Genomic DNA, 17,139 nt, shown 5'->3' with positions numbered 1-17,139 from the left:
GGGTTGTTATTTGTGTTGTATATCTTTGTTGTGAAACTTCATGTGATTTGGAAATACAGTTTATTGAATGATTCAAGCCATTGTTTTCATGTCAGATCATTTCCTTACTTTAGCAGAGGGAAGTTAACTCTATCCATAAAAGAATCCAAGTTTGCTATAGCACAGATTTGTTCACTACAGGTCTGATTGTTATAACGGTCTTTCAACATCCTGTGGGAAACACTGTAACATCAACAATAACAAGGAAAGGCAGCTCTTCATCCTGACGGTGGTTACCGTGGTGACGTTGTTACTCACGACATTCTTTTCAGAAAGGTTGATCTGGTGAACGCTCTGTCTGAGCTCTGAATAGCTCCGTTTCTGGTCACAATGAATAATTGTTTAATATCAATTCAATGTTTTAGACGTCTACCTAAGTCGGAAGAGGACAGTAAATGGCATTCAAAGTGCCTATTATAGACAATTGAGTTTTTGGTATGAGATAATTTTTGGTATGAGATGTTTTTGTATTTCAATTTTAATACATTCTGAAATGACAAAAAACCTGTTTACACTTTGTAATTCTAAGTTGTTGTCTGTGGTTTGATTGCAGTCTATAACACAACAAAATGTGGGGAAATGTAAGGGGTTTGAATACTTTCTGAAGGCACTGTACGTCGATATGAAAACAATTTGTTATTGCCACCATTACAAATGTAAACGTATAGGCTATTAGTTGAACTGAGAAGACTTTCTGTTTTCCTGCAGAACTTCATTCAGTTTAAGTATCTAGTCTCTTCTATTCCATTGCACAATGACAATGTTCTATAAAAAACTATATATTTTTCCTAGATTCTTCTATTTCTTTTGTTGGGCCTCATACTAAAGTCGTAATGAAGATAATGATAAGAGAGGAAGGAAAGAAATAATTAAAAAACATAAACTATTATCTCATCCATGTATTTTCAGTTACTGTGCATATTTTATTGGAACCAAAGTTGGTGGTAATTCTACACAAAGCCCTCGAGTCTGAAGGGTACATATGAGGACGTCTTGAAATGTCCGATCTAATATTTCTAGTCTAGTTTAAAAATGAGACAGAAGTTGAACATAAAACAACATAAATAATATGAAAGGGCATCAACTGAAAAGGGATATTAATATATCAAGCAAAACATGTCAGACTTATAGAGGACATTGTGTCTTGTTAGATGGGTTAGTGGAGGAGTGAGTGTTGAGCCCGCTGTCCCTCCACGTTGGCAGCTAGCTCTAGCAAAAGAAACCTCTGATGGCCCTAACCCTCCAGCACCTTCCCAAGTACTGTCATCCCTATGTTCCCACAACATAATGGTCCCACATTTCTTATATATATATATATATATATTTTTTTTTTCTTCAAATTTCGGCCCTATGTTCCCACAGACCAGTGGTCCCACATTTCTAATATTTCATAGGTGGGTTAGGGTTAGTGTTAGGGTTAGGGTCAGGGTTAGGGTTTGGGCTAGGGTCAGTGTTAGTTAGATTACTTAGAAATGTGGTAACATTGGGCTGTGGGAACATAGACACGCTCCCCCTCACCACACGTCACTGGTACGTAATCATGTTGATGATGTAACGTATAACCCTATATCAGATCTTTGGTATGAAATGCTTTGCATCATGAGGTCATCAGTGTGTGAAAGCAGGGCGGTATTCCGTCAACGTCGCTAAAGGAAAAATCCAGGCTTATCAAAATAAGTCTAGAGTCTTTTTCTTTAGCGACGCTGATGGAATACCCCCCAGGTGGTGACGAGTCGTTCAGTCGTTCGTGTCCTTCAGTCTTTCGTGTCCTTCAGTCGTTCAGTCGTTCGTGTCCTTCAGTCATGACGTATTCGCGGGCTACTTGGCCAGGCGAACCCTTTTCCACGGTCGAGGCATTTAGAACATTTACATTTCAACCATTTAGCAGACGCTTTTATCCAAAGTAAAGATTACACGGTAGACAGTCTCCTTGGAGTAACTGAGGGCTGAGTGCCTTACTCAAGGACACACTAGTGGTGGTGTTCCCTTGGTGGGATTTGAACTCACGACCTTCTGATCACCAGTCCAACTCCACTATCCACTAACCCACTCATAAGGCTTCACCCCGGAGGGGGGGCTCTGAAACCGTGCTGATCCTTTTGAACCACAGTCTGGGCAACCATACAGCTTTTGCTTTTTTTTTCTCTCTCTCTCTCTCTCTCTCTCTCTCTCTCTCTCTCTCTCTCTCTCTCTCTCTCTCTCTCTCCCTCTCCCTCTCTCTCTCTCCCTCCCTCTCTCTCCCTCCCTCCCTCTCTCTCCCCTCCCTCTCCCTCCCTCTCCCTCCCCTCCCCCCCTCTCTCTCTCTCCCTCTCTCTCTCTCTCTCTCTCCCTGCCCCTCCCCCTCTTCCCTCCCCCCTCTCCCTCTCTCTCTCTCCCTCCCTCCCTTCCTCTCTCCCCCCTCCCTCTCTCTGAAGTGAGACAGCAGGTGCACACCTTCAGGTCAACCTTCAGGTGGAGGCGGGGGCGGGGGAGGGGGCGGGGGCGGGGGCGGGGGCGGGGGCGGGGGCGGGGGCGAGGCAGGACTTGTTGCAGCAGACCCTCTGGTGCACCCGCAGGTAGGAGGCGCTGGAGTAGCTCTTGCCGCAGTCGCTGCAGTAGTGCAGCTCCCCGCCGGCGAGCACTCTCAGGGCTCTCTGACGCGCCCTCGACGCGCGCCCCCGCCCCCCCCCACCGTCCCCCCCGCCGCGCCGGCTCCGGTCGGCCGCCTCGATGTCGTGCAGCCGCTGGTGGATCCTCAGCAGGCGAGGCTTGGTGAAGCCCTGGCCGCAGCGGCCGCAGTGGTGCTGCCTCTCCCCGCTGTGTGTCCTCTGGTGGATCATCTGGTGCTCCTTAATAATAATAATAATAATTATATAATAATAATAGTAATCATAATCATAATAATAATAATAGTAGTAATAATAATCATAATCATAATAATAATAGTAGTAATAATAATAATAATAGTAATAATGATAATAATAATAGTAATAATAATAATAGTAATAATAGTAATAATAATAATAGTAATAATAATAATAGTAATAATAATAGTAATAATAATAATAGTAATAATAATAGTAATAATATTAATAGTAGTAATAATAATAATAATAATAATAGTAATAATAATAGTAATAATAATAATAATAATAAATGTTATTTGTAATGCCGTAACTTGCCTTCACCAGTTAACCCTCTCCCCCTCCCCTTCCCATGTGTCCCCAGCACTACCTTAATTAGGCCCCTATACTTTCTTCTATTCGTTTCTTCTTTTTATTATTACTACTCGATCTTACTCAATCTTTTCAGTTTGTAAAGCATCTTTGAGTGTCTAGAAAAGCGCTATATAAGTCTAATGTATTATTATTATTATTATTATTATTAATGCACTTTACATTTACAAGTCACAAAGTGCTACAGATTAAAAAAAACAAGAAAGTGCTAAGAATAATAAAAACATTATACGGTGTCAAAAATAGGTAAAAAAAAAAAAACAATACTGACAATGAGGTGATTTTTTTTTAAAAGGCTCCTATTAAAAAGGGGGGTTTTAAGGCCTCTTTTTAAAAGCATCCACGGTCTGTGGTTGCCCTTAGGTGGTCACTAGGTGGAGAGCATTCCACAGCCTGGGAGCAGCCGAGCAGAGTGCCCGATGCCCCCCCCATGGTACGGAGCTTGGTCCTGGGGGCGTTCTTGAGGAGGTTGGTGGTGGCAGGAGGTACTGTTGTAGATTTAATTGATTCTTGTGTAGATATGGAATTTAGAATGAGCACAGGAAACTTGTGTTACATGTCAAGCAGCCTTGCAATGCCCTTTATTGTAATAATGGTTTACAACAAGGATAGGACACATGGAGAACTAACCCCACATGCACTCAGGAAAACATATTATACCAGGAATACTCTCCTCCCGCCCCCTACAACCTTGACCTTGACTCCACAATATCACATAAACGGGAAACACCCGTCCTCAATCTGGGAACATTGGGAACACGATTGCCCAATACTCAAGTAGAGAGACTTCACTTTCTCAGCATTTGATATGAAACCACAACACAGGGGTCCCACACCTTCTGAAACATCAAATTCAAAGCACCTTTCAAGGACTTTCAAGACTCAATTCCCTCAAATTCAAGCACCCAACACGGCATAGTTTGAGACAGAACTAGATGAGAATTTATATAATAGGAACTATCCGCTCACAGACGACAATTAAAAAGAGAGGCTTGAATGTGTGAACACTAGATGGTCTCTTGCCTTCTCTACCACAGCACAGCAAAACAATATATTGTGAAATATGTGTAAAGTAAGCAATACAGAGACTTATTTACTAGTTGACGAGCTAAGTAAAACATTTTTGAATATATATCTTTTTTTTTGAGAGAGAGAGAGAGAGAGAGAGAGAGAGAGAGAGAGAGAGAGAGAGAGAGAGGGAATTCAAGCACTTTCAATGACCCATGTCTATTTTCAAAAACTTTTAAGACCGTGATTCTTTTTTCCTCAAATTCACAAGGATTTCACTTTCAAGGATTTCAAGGACCTGTGGGAACCCTGACAACAGTACCTTCTCCTCCTTCTCCCCCCCCCCGCCCTTCCCGTACCCTCCCATCCTCATCCACTGTTCCCCTCACTGTCCCACCCTCAAAACTCAAAGGCTTCGGAGACCGTGCCTTCTCACGAGCCGCACCCCGCCTCTGGAACTCTCTCCCTTAACCACTCAGACACTCTCCACTTTTAAATCCCACCTCAAAACCTACCTGTTCTCCCATGCATACAACCTCCCCTACCCCTACCCATCTCCCCTAACCCTGCCACCCCCTCCCCCTGGACATGCATACAACCTCCCCTACCCATCTCCCCTAACCCTGCCACCGCCCTCCCCCCTGGACATTGCTGCGTTACTGTGTTCCCCGTTCGTTAACTCTGTCTTCTACGTGCTCATGTTATCTGTTGCTTGTTGTTTCTGTGTTTTCTGTTTCTCCCATATTGTCAGCGTCTTTGAGCCTTGGGAAAAAGCGCAATATAAATACAATGAATTATTATTATTATTGTTGTTACCTTCAGGTGATGTCGCCTCAGGAAGCTCTTGTCACACTGGGGGCAGGGGTGCGCCCTCTCTCCCGTGTGCACCACGCGGTGCTTGTTCCTGTTCCCCACGCTGCGGAACCCCTTACCGCACTCGGGGCACTGGTAGGGTCTCTCCCCGGTGTGTATGCGGCGGTGGGCGACCAGCATGCACAGGCTGACGAAACTCTTGCCGCAGTCGGAGCAGTAGAGAGGCGTGTGGGGGGGGGCGGCGTCCTGTGGGGGGGGGGGGGGCGTGCAGGGAGGCCTGTAACGATCCCAAAAGAATTAGGGAGGGAGAGGGAGGGAGGGGGACAGAGAGAGAGAGAGAGAGAGAGGGAGGAAGAGAGAGAGAGAGAGGGGGAGGAAGAGAGAGAGAGAGAGGGGGAGGGAGAGAGAGAGAGAGAGGGAGAGAAACACCCTGGAAACACCCTTCCACCAGCCATCCGATGCTCTGACACTCTCAACACATCCAAGATCAGACTCAAGACTCAATCTGTTCAGACTCGCCTTTGAACAGCAGTGGGTCCTGACTAACACTATCCCCCCATAGACGCCTGAGCTCTTACACCTTTTTTTGTTGTTGTTGTCTTTCAGATTTTTCTTTTAGCTGTTTTGACCGCCATGTTTTTTTTCTGTCAAGTGTCTTATTTTACCTAGAATGCATTGCGTGACAGGCTAAGTCAGTCTTACCTATTATCCTTACCGTCACTCATAGGCTAGCTTTATGCAACAGGAACATTTTAGAGTCTATAGCCAGCTTTAAGTGAGATCTAAGTCTAAGACTGGGTCTATCTTAAAGCAACCGGCCCCTGGACTAAACAGAATCTTCAATGGAGACTTGACATTGAAAGTGATTCAGGATGGGGAGGGGAGGAGGGGAGGGGAGGGGAGGGGAGGGGGGAAGGGGACTGGTTACCATAGTAACCCAGGACCTAGAGCACCTCACGGTCACATTCCAAGAGAGTCTCTGGTATAAATAGTTAGGATGGAGAGAATCTCAGAGAGAGAGAGAGAGAGAGAGAGAGAGAGAGAGAGAAAGAACAACACTACATCAATTCTACGTAACATCAAATAAAGCACATCCTCTCCAAAAGACGTCGACCTCAGTTCTCTCTCTCTCTCTCTCTCTCTCTCTCTCTCTCTCTCTCTCTCTCTCTCTCTCTCTCTCTCATCTCATACTGAAACCTGCTGCTGCCGAAGAATTACACAACCAGTTATTATAGCATAGTAGAACAGAACACAATACACCAATGGTGACGCCTCGTCAAAGATTCACACACACACACACACACACACACTCACCAGGATCTATAATATCTCCTATAGCTTTTTCCTCCTCTTCCTCTTTGACCACGGAAGCCTCCTCATCTTCCTCCTCGTACTCTTCTTTAACTGCACGCTGATCCTCCTCCTGTTTGATCAGGACACCACCCTCTTCCCTCTCCTCCTCCTCCTCCTCCTGTTTGATCAGGACACCACCCTCTTCCCTCTCCCTCTCCTCCTCCTCCTCTTTGATCAGGACACCACCCTCTTCCCTCTCCATCACCGACAGAGCCTCCTCCTCCTCCTCCTCCTCCTCCTCCTCCGCCTCTTTGATCGGAGCTGGACTGTGGTCTTCAAGCCTCCCTGGTCCGTCACTGCAGTCAGGGTACAGAGTGATTGTGGGTTTAGGTTCAGTTTTGCACGATAAAGACATGTCCTCTGTGTACCACAGATGTACAAAAGAAGAGATTAGATGAGGCTGCTTTCTGTTAGCCCGGTACTTTAGTTGAACAGCTCAAAGAAGACGGGAGAGGATTTTCTCTATTTCACACTTGGTTATTTATTGAAGATCCCAGGCAGAGTACAAGGCAGCGCTAGGGCCTGTGGCATAAAGATAGAGCCAGTCTTAGACTTAGATCTCACTTTAAGTCAGTCTTGCTATAGACTCTAAAATGTTCCTGTTGCATAAAGCTCCCCTATGAGTGACTAAGGTAAGACTGACTTAGATAGCCTGTCACACAACGCATAAAATAAGACACTTATGGCAAAAACATGGCGGCCGAAACAGCTACTCCTAGCGGCGGAAGATATGAGATAAACTACATTTTCCTCTGCTGAACACGTATGTATATTGGAGGAATAATGTGGAGAAAAGTATACTGCTTAGCAGTTTTAACCGGTGAAGTAGTTTACCGCGTTGGAGTTACAGTGTTAGCTAGCTACTAGCCCTGACTCGTTCCAACAGACGCAACACAGCTCTTAAATCAAGCTTAGCCAGGGGGGAAAGAGGCTAACTTTCTAACCTCAAAATAAGTCAGTCTTATTTTTTATGCAACAGGCAGTCTTAATTAGACTGGTCTAACCTTTAACAAGTTTAACTTGTTAAAGGAAGATCTCAAACTATATCAGGGGGAGTGAATATTAGGGAACTTAACTTACAAATCAATATCCAACAAAAGCAGACTCGAAGGTAATTAGAAAATAAAAACCGACTTTTCTTTAATATATATATACTTTTTTATTTAACTACATTAATACAATTCATGTTTTGTTTTTGTTTCTTTTGTTTTCGTTGTCTTCTTTTAGTAGCGTCTTGTCCTTGTTGGTCTTTATATATCTTACTGTTTCGTTTTTGTTTAGCTGTGGCAGAGCATGTGTGTTATCTACCCTTTGATCGGGGTCTTGTTCTTGTCATGCTTGTTTCTTTCTTTTTTTCTTTTTTTTCTTCTCCTGGGTTGTGTTTGTGTTTATCGGACTGGGTGGGGGGGGGAAATGGTGGGGGGGGGGGGGGGGAAATGAGTGTCAGAATTTCTAAACTTTGTATAAATGTCGTGTGATTCTATGGAGGAAAGAAAAACAAAACACAATCAAGTATATAAAAAAAGACTGGTCTAACCTGAGAATATAAGACTAGTCTAAGGCTTAGACCAGTCTTAATCTATGTTTATGCAACCGGCCCTCAGTGAGACAGTATCAGCAGGACAGTTGTCAGAATGAGCCCTGTTGGTTAGTCACATTTAAAAGTGAAATCACTTTTCCAAAAAATGCCGGTCGAGAGAGGACGCTGGCGTTGCTGGTTCGCCGCTTCTCTGCCCGAAATCTAGGTGTAATTGCAGTATACAGAGTAGATTGTCCTACAAAGACACTTAGATTTAGATTTAGTCATCTAAAAATTAATTAGACCCCTATACTTTCTTTTATTTCTTTATTTTTTGTTTCTTTTTATTTTACTACTCGACCTTTTCAGTTTGTAAAGCGTCTTTGAGTGTCTAGAAAAGCGCTATATAAGTCTAAATGGTAAATGGACTGTACTTATATAGCGCCTTTATCCAAAGCGCTTTACAACAGCCTCAAATTCAACCATTTACACACACATTCGCACACCAATGGCGGCAAGCTGCCATGCAAGGCGCCGGCCAGCCCGCTCACTGGGAGCAATTCGGGGTTTCAGTGTCTTGCCCAAGGACACTTCGACATGTGGCCAGCCGGGGCTCGAACCACCGATCTGCCAACCTTGCGATCATTAGACGGCGGCTCTACCTCCTGCGCCACAGCCGCCCCACAAAGTCTAATGTATTATTATTATTATTATTTATGATTCTTCTTGAGCCCCGTACCAGAGTGGGTCCTAGAACGCTGATTGGCCAACTGTTGATGGCGGCAGACCCGTTCTCTGTGCTCGTGAACCAGTGAAGATGTTCTAGCTACGGCGTGGGTGTTGTTTGTGCTGACGCGTGTTCCTTACTGTCACAAGCTTGTGGTTTGGCTTAGTTCCTGTTTCTGCCAGTCGATGGAAGTTTCCTTTTATGACATCTGTGATACAACAGCAATATGTTTACATTCTTGTGTTAGGGTTCATATACTGTATATAAGTTTACTAGTCCATATGTTTATATGTTTATAAAAGTACACAGTTACAGTTAGGTCCGGAAGTATTTGGACAGTGACACAATTTCCATAATTTTGGCTCTGTACGCCACCACAATGGATTTGGAATGAAACAATCAAGATGTAATTGAAGTGCATACTTTCAAGGGGTTGAAGAAAAATATTGTATGAAACGTTTAGGAATTGCAACCATTTTTATACACAGTCCCCTATTTTCAGGAGCTCAAAATTAATTGGACAAATTAACATAATCATAAATAAAATGTTCATTTTGAATACTTTGTCGAGACTCCTTTGCAGGCAATAACTGCCTGAAGTCTGGAACCCATGGACATCACCACATGCTGGGTTTCCTCCTTTGTGATGCTTTGCCAGGTCTTTACTGCAGCTGTGTTTAGTTGTTGTTTGTTCATGGGTCATTCTGCCTTTAGTTTTGTCTTCAGCAAGTGAAATGCATGCTTGATTGGGTTGAGATCAGGTGATTGACTCTGGCCATTGCAGAATATTCCACTTCTTTGCCTTAAAAAAGTCCTGGGTTGCTTACGCAGTATGTTTTGGGTCATTGTCCATCTGTATTGTGAAGCGCCATCCAATCAACTTTGCTGAATTTGTCTGAATCTGAGCAGACAGAATATCCCTAAACACTTCAGAATTCATCCGTCTGCTTCTGTCTTCTGTCACATCATCAATAAACACTAGTGACCCAGTACCATTGGAAGTCATGCATGTCCATGTCATCACACTGCCTCCACGTTTTTATACAGATGATGTGGTAAGCGTCGGATCATGAGCCATTCCAAGCCTTCTCCATACTTTTTTCTTCCCATCCTTCTGGTACAGGTTGATCTTAGTTCCATCGGTCCAAAGAATGCTGTTCCAGAACAGGGCTGGCTTTTTTAGATGTTTTTTGTCAAAGTCTAATCTGGCCTTTCTATTCTTGAGGCTTATGAATGGCTTGCACCTTGTGGTGAACCCTCTGTAGTTGCTTGTGTGAAGTCTTCTCTTTATGGTACACATGGATAATGATATGCCTACCTCCTGGAGACTGTTCTTCACTTGGCTGGATGTTGTGATGTTTTTTTTCTTCTTTACCATGTAAAGGATCCTGTGATCATCCACTACTCTTGTCTTCCATGGACGTCCAGACCTTTTTGTGGTACCAAGCTCACCAGTGCGTTTTTTTCTCAGAATGTACCAAACAGTTAATTTGGCCACTATTAATGTTCCCACTATCTCTCTGATGGATTTTTGTTTTGTTTTTACAGCCTAAGGATGGCCTGTTTCACTTGCATTGAGAGCTCTGTTGACTGCATGTTGTGCGTATACAGCAACAGCTTCCAAATGCAAATGCCACACTTGGAATCAACTCAGACCAACTTTACCTGCTTAATTGATGAAGAAATAATGAAGGAATAGCCCACACTGGCCCATGAAACAGCTTTTGAGTCAATTGTCCAATTATTTTTGGTCCCTTGAAAAAGAGGGAGCTAAATATTAAAGAGCTGTAATTCCTAAACCCTTCCTTCGATTTGGATGTGAATACCTTTACCCGAAAGCTGAGAGTCTGCACTTTAAGCCCATATTCATTATATGACTGTAACTTGAAGATGTTTTGGTAAACAGCTAAAATAACACAAATTCTGTCTGTGTCCAAATATATATGGACCTAACTGTACATGCTGACTCCCCCTGTCTATATACCCCCCTGTGAATAGGCCATATAGTGTCTATAGAAGTATAGAAGTTCACATAATAGATACATTCTCAGATCCCCCTATTTATATCCCCCCTATTAATGTCTCATTCTTGTTTTTAATTATCTTAGGACTGTGTTTGTTTGTTAAGCACCTAGGGCTTGCATTTAAATTTCGTTGTACCTGTTACAATGACAATAAAGATCATTCATTCACATAATGCTTGGCGCTCCGCTAGACAAGTGGGCCTAGTTTTGCTACACACACAAAAAAGAGAGTTCTAACTCTGACACATTGTATCGGTAGTATAAAAACTGTATAGAAAAATAGAATTTCATAACAGTTCTCATTTTATGCACCCAGATGGTGGAATGCACTGTCAGTTTACATTAGGGATGCAACCTCAGCAGATATGTTCAAGTCAAGACTAAAAACCCATCTTTTTAATATTGCCTTTAAATAACTAAATTATTCAATTATGATTAATAGTTTTTATTTTTATTTTCAATAAACAGACAATGAACAGACATCCATCATAAGTAACAGTTGACATTGAACAATAAATTAAAAAGACAAAAAATAGACACAACAAAACATAAAGGTGAAGTACAGCACTTAATGCTGTGGGGTCACCCAAAATAAAAAGACTGGGGGTGAACGGAATGTCAAGGCCGGCAATTTTTTCCAGAAAACCATGTATGGCTAGCCAAAACTCCTGGGTTTTTGGACATCCCCAAAGCATATGCACTAGAGTACCATTCCTGTCACTACACCTCCAGCACTCCGAGCTGTCAACCAGACCCACTCTATGTAGCCTGGATGGTGTCCAGTAGATTCTGTTAATAATCTTGAATTGGATCAATCTCGTTCGGAGTTCCCTTGACATTTTTTCCCCATTCTTGAGAATTCTTCCCTTTTCCCATAATTATGATTATTTATATAATGATTGGAGCACTTTGAGCTGCAACGTTTGCAGGGAAAAGTGCTATACACATGTATTATTGTTATTATTATTATTATTATTATTATTATTATTATTATTATTATTATTATTATTATTATTATTATTATTATTATAAGGTTACCTGTGTCTATTATCCCAGCTGCAGCTTGAGACCATGGACGGTGTTTACGTGACGGTGTTTCCGCCCACTCGAGGACCACGGTGGGACCGGGAGCGACGACTCTCGACCGGTGTGTCACGAAGAGGATGAAGAGGATGATGCCTGACCGCGATCAGCCACAACCTACACAGCCCAGGGACTCCGTATGGAAATAGATGAACTACATAATGTCTTCCCCCTTGAGTAATTCCTGCAACCGGGAACTCTAATTACGGTCACTTCTTTCTTTATTTAATTAATCGGTGGACTTGATTAATCGGCGGCATGTGTGGCTGCTTCTATTGTTCCTAGCGGTGTGTTTAACTTCTTTACCTCAAGTTTACAAGTTTATGGTTACCTGACTTCCGCATGCAGGGTTGCCAGATGGGATTGACAATTTCCAGCCTAACCACAGCCTAAAAACCGCTAAATCCACCAAAAACCACTAGCCCAAAACCTATTATTGTCAGAAAACCGCTAATTACTATTGGGCAGGTGCCCATCTCCTGGCCCTAAACTGTATGTCTGTTACCAATGATGTTTGTCAAATAAAATGAAAACCTATACATTGTATACAGCTAACTAGGGTGTGTATTTTAACTTAACGCATTTTGTAACTGTCCGCCACTGACATATTGATACCGCCTAAATGCTATTTATCTTTATCCAGCCCAACCCGCCCAAATGCATTTTTTCCGGCCCAGTGTGATCAAAAGTAGCCCAATCGGCGGGAACCGCCCCATCTGGCAACCCTGCCAACACCGTGAGTCTCGCGTGATGATGACGGCGTGTGGGCGTTCCTCCAGGAAGTGGGCGGGTAGTGGCTAATCGGGGGAAATAATGTCAAGCAGCAGCAGCAGCTAGCAAACTAAAGCAGATTTATACTAAAAGGCTGTGATGTGATCTTCCACCTACGTTTATTCCCGAGGTAACGACTGTAGACGTGTACGTGTCATGTTGTTGCTTACACACATTTAAACTGTTGTCCAACGTCAGGTCGCTACTAGCAACATTAGCTCTAGCTTAGCTGCGTAGCCATGGATACATTAGACCAGACAGCTACTAAAAAGTGGCTTCATTTCTACAGTGTCTTTGTTTAACAACTCCGTGTTTTTGCAGTTTAAGCATGATCTGTTGAAGGGGTTGTGAGTTTGTGTTGGGGGTGTTGTTCATCTGAGGTCTGGTGCATTTCCTGATTAGCTTAGCTAGCTATCTGGTTGCTACTGTGCTGCTGTGCAGGAAAACTTAGGATATCATTGATGAATTCCAACGCGTTTCCCATTCAGTTCAATGCAGCTTCGACTAAAACGAGAGAAATCGAAAGGGTAGGATGGAAACTGCACGTCCTCTTCAACCAACAAATGCATATTATTATTTCGACATTTTTTTCGGTTGGGTCACACAGACCATAGAGTCCATAGTTCATATAGATTACGAGGCACTAATGCATGCACGGTGCACACCTTGAAGTTACCGTCAGAACTGTACAACATGTGCTATTATTAACTGAACTGATCTGACGTCAGGGCCCAGGTGATGTCAAAGTGCACAGTAGTACCCTCCCATCTCCCTCAGTCACTCACCCCTAACCTCCTTCTCTCTGTCTCTCTCTCTCCCTCTCTCTCCCTCTCCCCGTAGACCCCCCAAATGATACAGCATTCCCAGATGAAGAGGGATGGCGACAGCGCTCTCGGCGTGTTCACGGACGACCCCCTCCCCTCCTCTTCCTCGACAGATACCACCACCGCCGCCGCCGACCCCCCTTACCCCCGGTCCGCCAACAACGTAATCTCGGAGAACGAGTTTGCGTGCCACTGTTGCTACGACATCCTGGTGAACCCCACCACCCTCACCTGCGGTCACAGCTTCTGCCGCCACTGTCTGGCACTCTGGTGGGAGTCGTCGCGCAAGAACGAGTGTCCGGAGTGCCGGGAGAAGTGGGAGGGCTTCCCCAAGGTGAACATTCTGCTCAGGTACCTTTTACCTTTCACTTTTTATCCAAAGCGACTTATTATTACAGATTACAGGGACAGTGTCTTCCTGTCTTACTCAAGGGCCCACTAGTGATGGTGTTCCCACTAGGTGGGATTTGAACTCATGACCTTCTGATCACCAGTTCAACTCGCTATCCAACTAGACCACCACTACCCCCTAACATACCTGTAACAGGTATTCTAACGAGCAACAACAAGCTCTGTGTACGGTATGTGTTTGCCTGTAGAGCAGCATGCTAGTGCTTCCTCTCCATGGGGTAGGGCATTACACTTTAGACAAAGAAAACATTGTTGTTGTTTTTTTTTAATCAGCTGTTTGGAATATGGTATTTTCTTCAGCCAGGGTGATGGTCTTCTTAACCTCCTCCCTTGCCCTCCTCCTCTCCCCTCTCCTCCTCCTTCTCCTCCTCCTCCTCCTCTCCCCTGCTCCAGGGATGCTGCAGACAAGCTGTTCTCTGACGTGGTGAGGAGGAGGAGAGCAGAGATCCAACAGAACCCCAAGATCTCCCAGAGCCTGCTGGCCTTCCAGAGGTATGAGGGAGGGACGGGGTCCTGACGTCAGAGGGTGCGTTCGTAAATACGCTCTGAGAGAGCCAGAGCGCACCCGGCGGGGGTGTGCTCTGACCGTTCAGGAATGAACTGATTTCAGTTGAAACCAGAGCGCTCGGAGCAGACTTACACAGAGCGTGTTTACGAACAAACGCGTGTGTGTGCGTGCGTGCGTGTGTGTGTGTGTGTGTGTGTGTATTGGTGATGTTCCTGTGTTGTGCCTAACCCTCCTGTAGATATGGAGATGAGCAGGGTGTGTGTGTGTGTGTGTGTGTGTGTGATCCTAACCCTCCTGCAGGTATGGAGACGAGGCCAGAGGCGCGGGGCCCAGACCCAACCAGCGCAGAGGAGCCGGAAGCTTCTTCTCTGGAGTACTCACCGCTCTGACCTGTGTGGCTGTAAGTGTGTGTGTGTGTGTGTGTGTGTGTGTGTATGTGTGTGTGTGTGTATACAGTGCCCTCACAAGGGTGGGGGTGTGTGTGTGTGTGTGTGTTTGTTTGGCGTGTATGTGTGTTTGGAGTGTGTGTGTGTGTGTGTGTGTGTGTTTGTTTATTTAGCCCATGTGGCAGCAGAGGGCAACGTCTGTGTGTGTCTGCATGCGTGGCAGCGTGTGTGTGTGTGTGTGTGTGTGTGTGTGTGTGTGTGTGTGGGCGTGTGTGGGCGTGTGTGCATGCGTGCGTGTGTGTGTGTGCCGGGGTCTTGCTCTGTCACCCTGGTGTCTCTTCACGTCTGCGCCCCGACTCCCAAACCCTCCACTCTCTATTTTTATCGGCACCTTCAGTGTCAGATGCAACGTCTTATTGCATCGCTGAACACTAGAACAGCCATGCCTTTTTTACCTACTAAAAGAGCTCTTTTCAATGCTAAGCTGCTATTTACACAAACATGTAAGTGAAAATGCAAGGATACTGGGTGGTAGAACGCACATATCTAGGAAAAGTCATGAAAGGAGGGTCCTGACATGTAGGTATTAAGATATAACATTTTTACTCACATGTTAAGTAATAATAATAATAATTCATTATATTTATATAGCGCTGACAATATGGGAAAAAACTGAAAACAAAGTAACAACAAGCAACAGATAACATGAGCACGTAGAACACAGAGTTAACGAACGGGGAACACAGTAACGCAGCAATGTCCAGGGGGGGGAGGGGGGGTGGCAGGGTTAGGGGAGAAGTGAGGAGAAAATACATATCCGAGTTAATCGTCGTTTATGTGTCTTTAAGTTTATGTGTCTATACATGTTTTAGTTTTTTTTAAATTAAATTAAATCTGATCTGGAATCACAGATCTAATTTCTGGCGCCTGTCCTTCCCCCTCCCGTCCACCAGGTGATGCTGCTGGTGTACCACTGGAGCAGCGGGGAGGGGGACCAGGAGCTGCTGGTCAGTAAGCCCGTGTCCAGGTGGACCCCGGGGGAGGTGGTGTCCTGGCTGGAGCACCTGGGGCCCTGGGCCTCGCTCTACACACAGCACTTCCTGCACGAGAACGTGAACGGACGGTACGGAAAAAACAACTGTTTTTGTGTTGTTGTTTTTTTTTACCTGTTTTGTCCTTGACCTACGACCTTTCGTCTCTTCGGCCCTTTGTGGTCCCCTGCGATGACATCGGGAGTGGGTTGTGTGTGGACGATGCCCTTGATCCTTTTCTGCAACGGATTGTTTTAAGAAGAAGAAGAAGAAGAAGAAGAAGATCTATCTCCACACTGCGCTTCGCACTGTGCCGCGTTGGAGAATAATACAAGATTTTGCGCGAGTGTGTGCGCGAGACGCGAGAGTTTTTGCCGGGTGAAATGTCTGCAGATGGAAAGTAACTAAGAAAGTTGAAACGTTAGCAAATATAATTGCAAATGTTCTGACAGAGAAAGTTGGTTAAAATGGGTCGTTATTATTGTGACTAGAAAGTGTCTGACTATAGTTTCATGGTGTAAATAGTGTCAAAGAACTAGCAAGCTAGCTAGCTAGCTCAGAGGTGATTAGATGAGCTAGTCTGCTGCACACTTGCCAGCTAAAGAGCTAACCGGAGGCACTTTATTATTTTACTTAAAGTAGATATACTATCTTTCTTATCCTGCTAGCATTGGGCTTTATGGTAATACCATAATGGCATATTTACAGTACATGGACAGTGGATTGAAGCATTGGAAATGTCTGTTTTTTATAGATTTCTTTCAGCTGAGAGAGTAAAGTCAAAATGACATTATCTGACTGCATTGCCCACAGCAATCCAATATTCAATTATAATTATGTTATAAATTGATATGGATCAATTTATGCCTCTTATTAGATTATAAATACTCTGGCTGTTTTGTTTACCTTTTGGTTGACAGCAATAGGGAGAGAGGAGGATAGGGAGGGAGAGAGAGAAGGAGAGAGAGCAGGATGGTGTCGGCACACCAGAGAGAGAGAGAGCAAGAAGTAATTTAAAGGCAATATTAAAAAGATGGGTTTCTGGTCCGGTCCAGGCTGCTGCTGATGCTGGGGGACGAGGAGATGGCCCGGCTGCCCTTCGCCATGGAGAACCAGGCCCACAGACGGGCCATCCTGGCCGAGCTGGACCGGGTCAAGACCCTGGGGGTCAAACCCCCCCAGAACCTCTGGGAGTACAAGGTACTGACGCACCCTGCTGTGTGTGTGTGTGTGTGTGTGTGTGTGTGTGTGTGTGTGCGCGTGTGTGCGTGTGTGCGTGCGTGCGTGCGTGCGGCGCGCGTGTGTGTGTGTTTGTGTGTGTGTGTCTCTAAGCATAGTTAGTTAGTTAGTTATTTAAAATGGTTCCCTGTGTGTGTCTGTGTCTCTGTGTGTGTGTGTGTGTGTGTGTGTGTGTGTGTGTGTCCGTC

General features: G+C 44.5%; 1 protein-coding gene across 3 annotated transcripts in view; it reads left to right on the top strand.

Annotated features, from left to right (window-relative positions):
* Positions 1–12,059: 12,059 nt before the first annotated feature.
* The window catches only part of LOC308151498 (bifunctional apoptosis regulator-like), a 9,413-nt gene continuing 4,333 nt past the window's right edge, over positions 12,060–17,139 (top strand). The window contains exons 1-6 of one of the 3 annotated variants that reach the window (XM_080524374.1): positions 12,060–12,068; positions 13,393–13,727; positions 14,181–14,279; positions 14,596–14,695; positions 15,635–15,804; positions 16,768–16,912. In XM_080524374.1, coding sequence (XP_080380500.1) covers positions 13,402–13,727; positions 14,181–14,279; positions 14,596–14,695; positions 15,635–15,804; positions 16,768–16,912 — 840 coding nt within the window. In that variant the 5' untranslated portion in view covers positions 12,060–12,068; positions 13,393–13,401. Of the gene's footprint in view, positions 12,069–12,563; positions 12,700–13,392; positions 13,728–14,180; positions 14,280–14,595; positions 14,696–15,634; positions 15,805–16,767; positions 16,913–17,139 lie in introns of those variants that run through there. The other 2 variants (XM_080524372.1, XM_080524373.1) reach the window with 2 other exon arrangements.

This window comes from Nansenia antarctica (genome assembly GCF_963989245.1).
Source record: "Nansenia antarctica genome assembly, chromosome: 2".
Taxonomy (NCBI): Eukaryota; Metazoa; Chordata; class Actinopteri; order Argentiniformes; family Microstomatidae; genus Nansenia; species Nansenia antarctica.
Note: the sequence above shows the minus strand (reverse complement) of the source record. Positions and strands in the feature narration are given on the sequence as shown.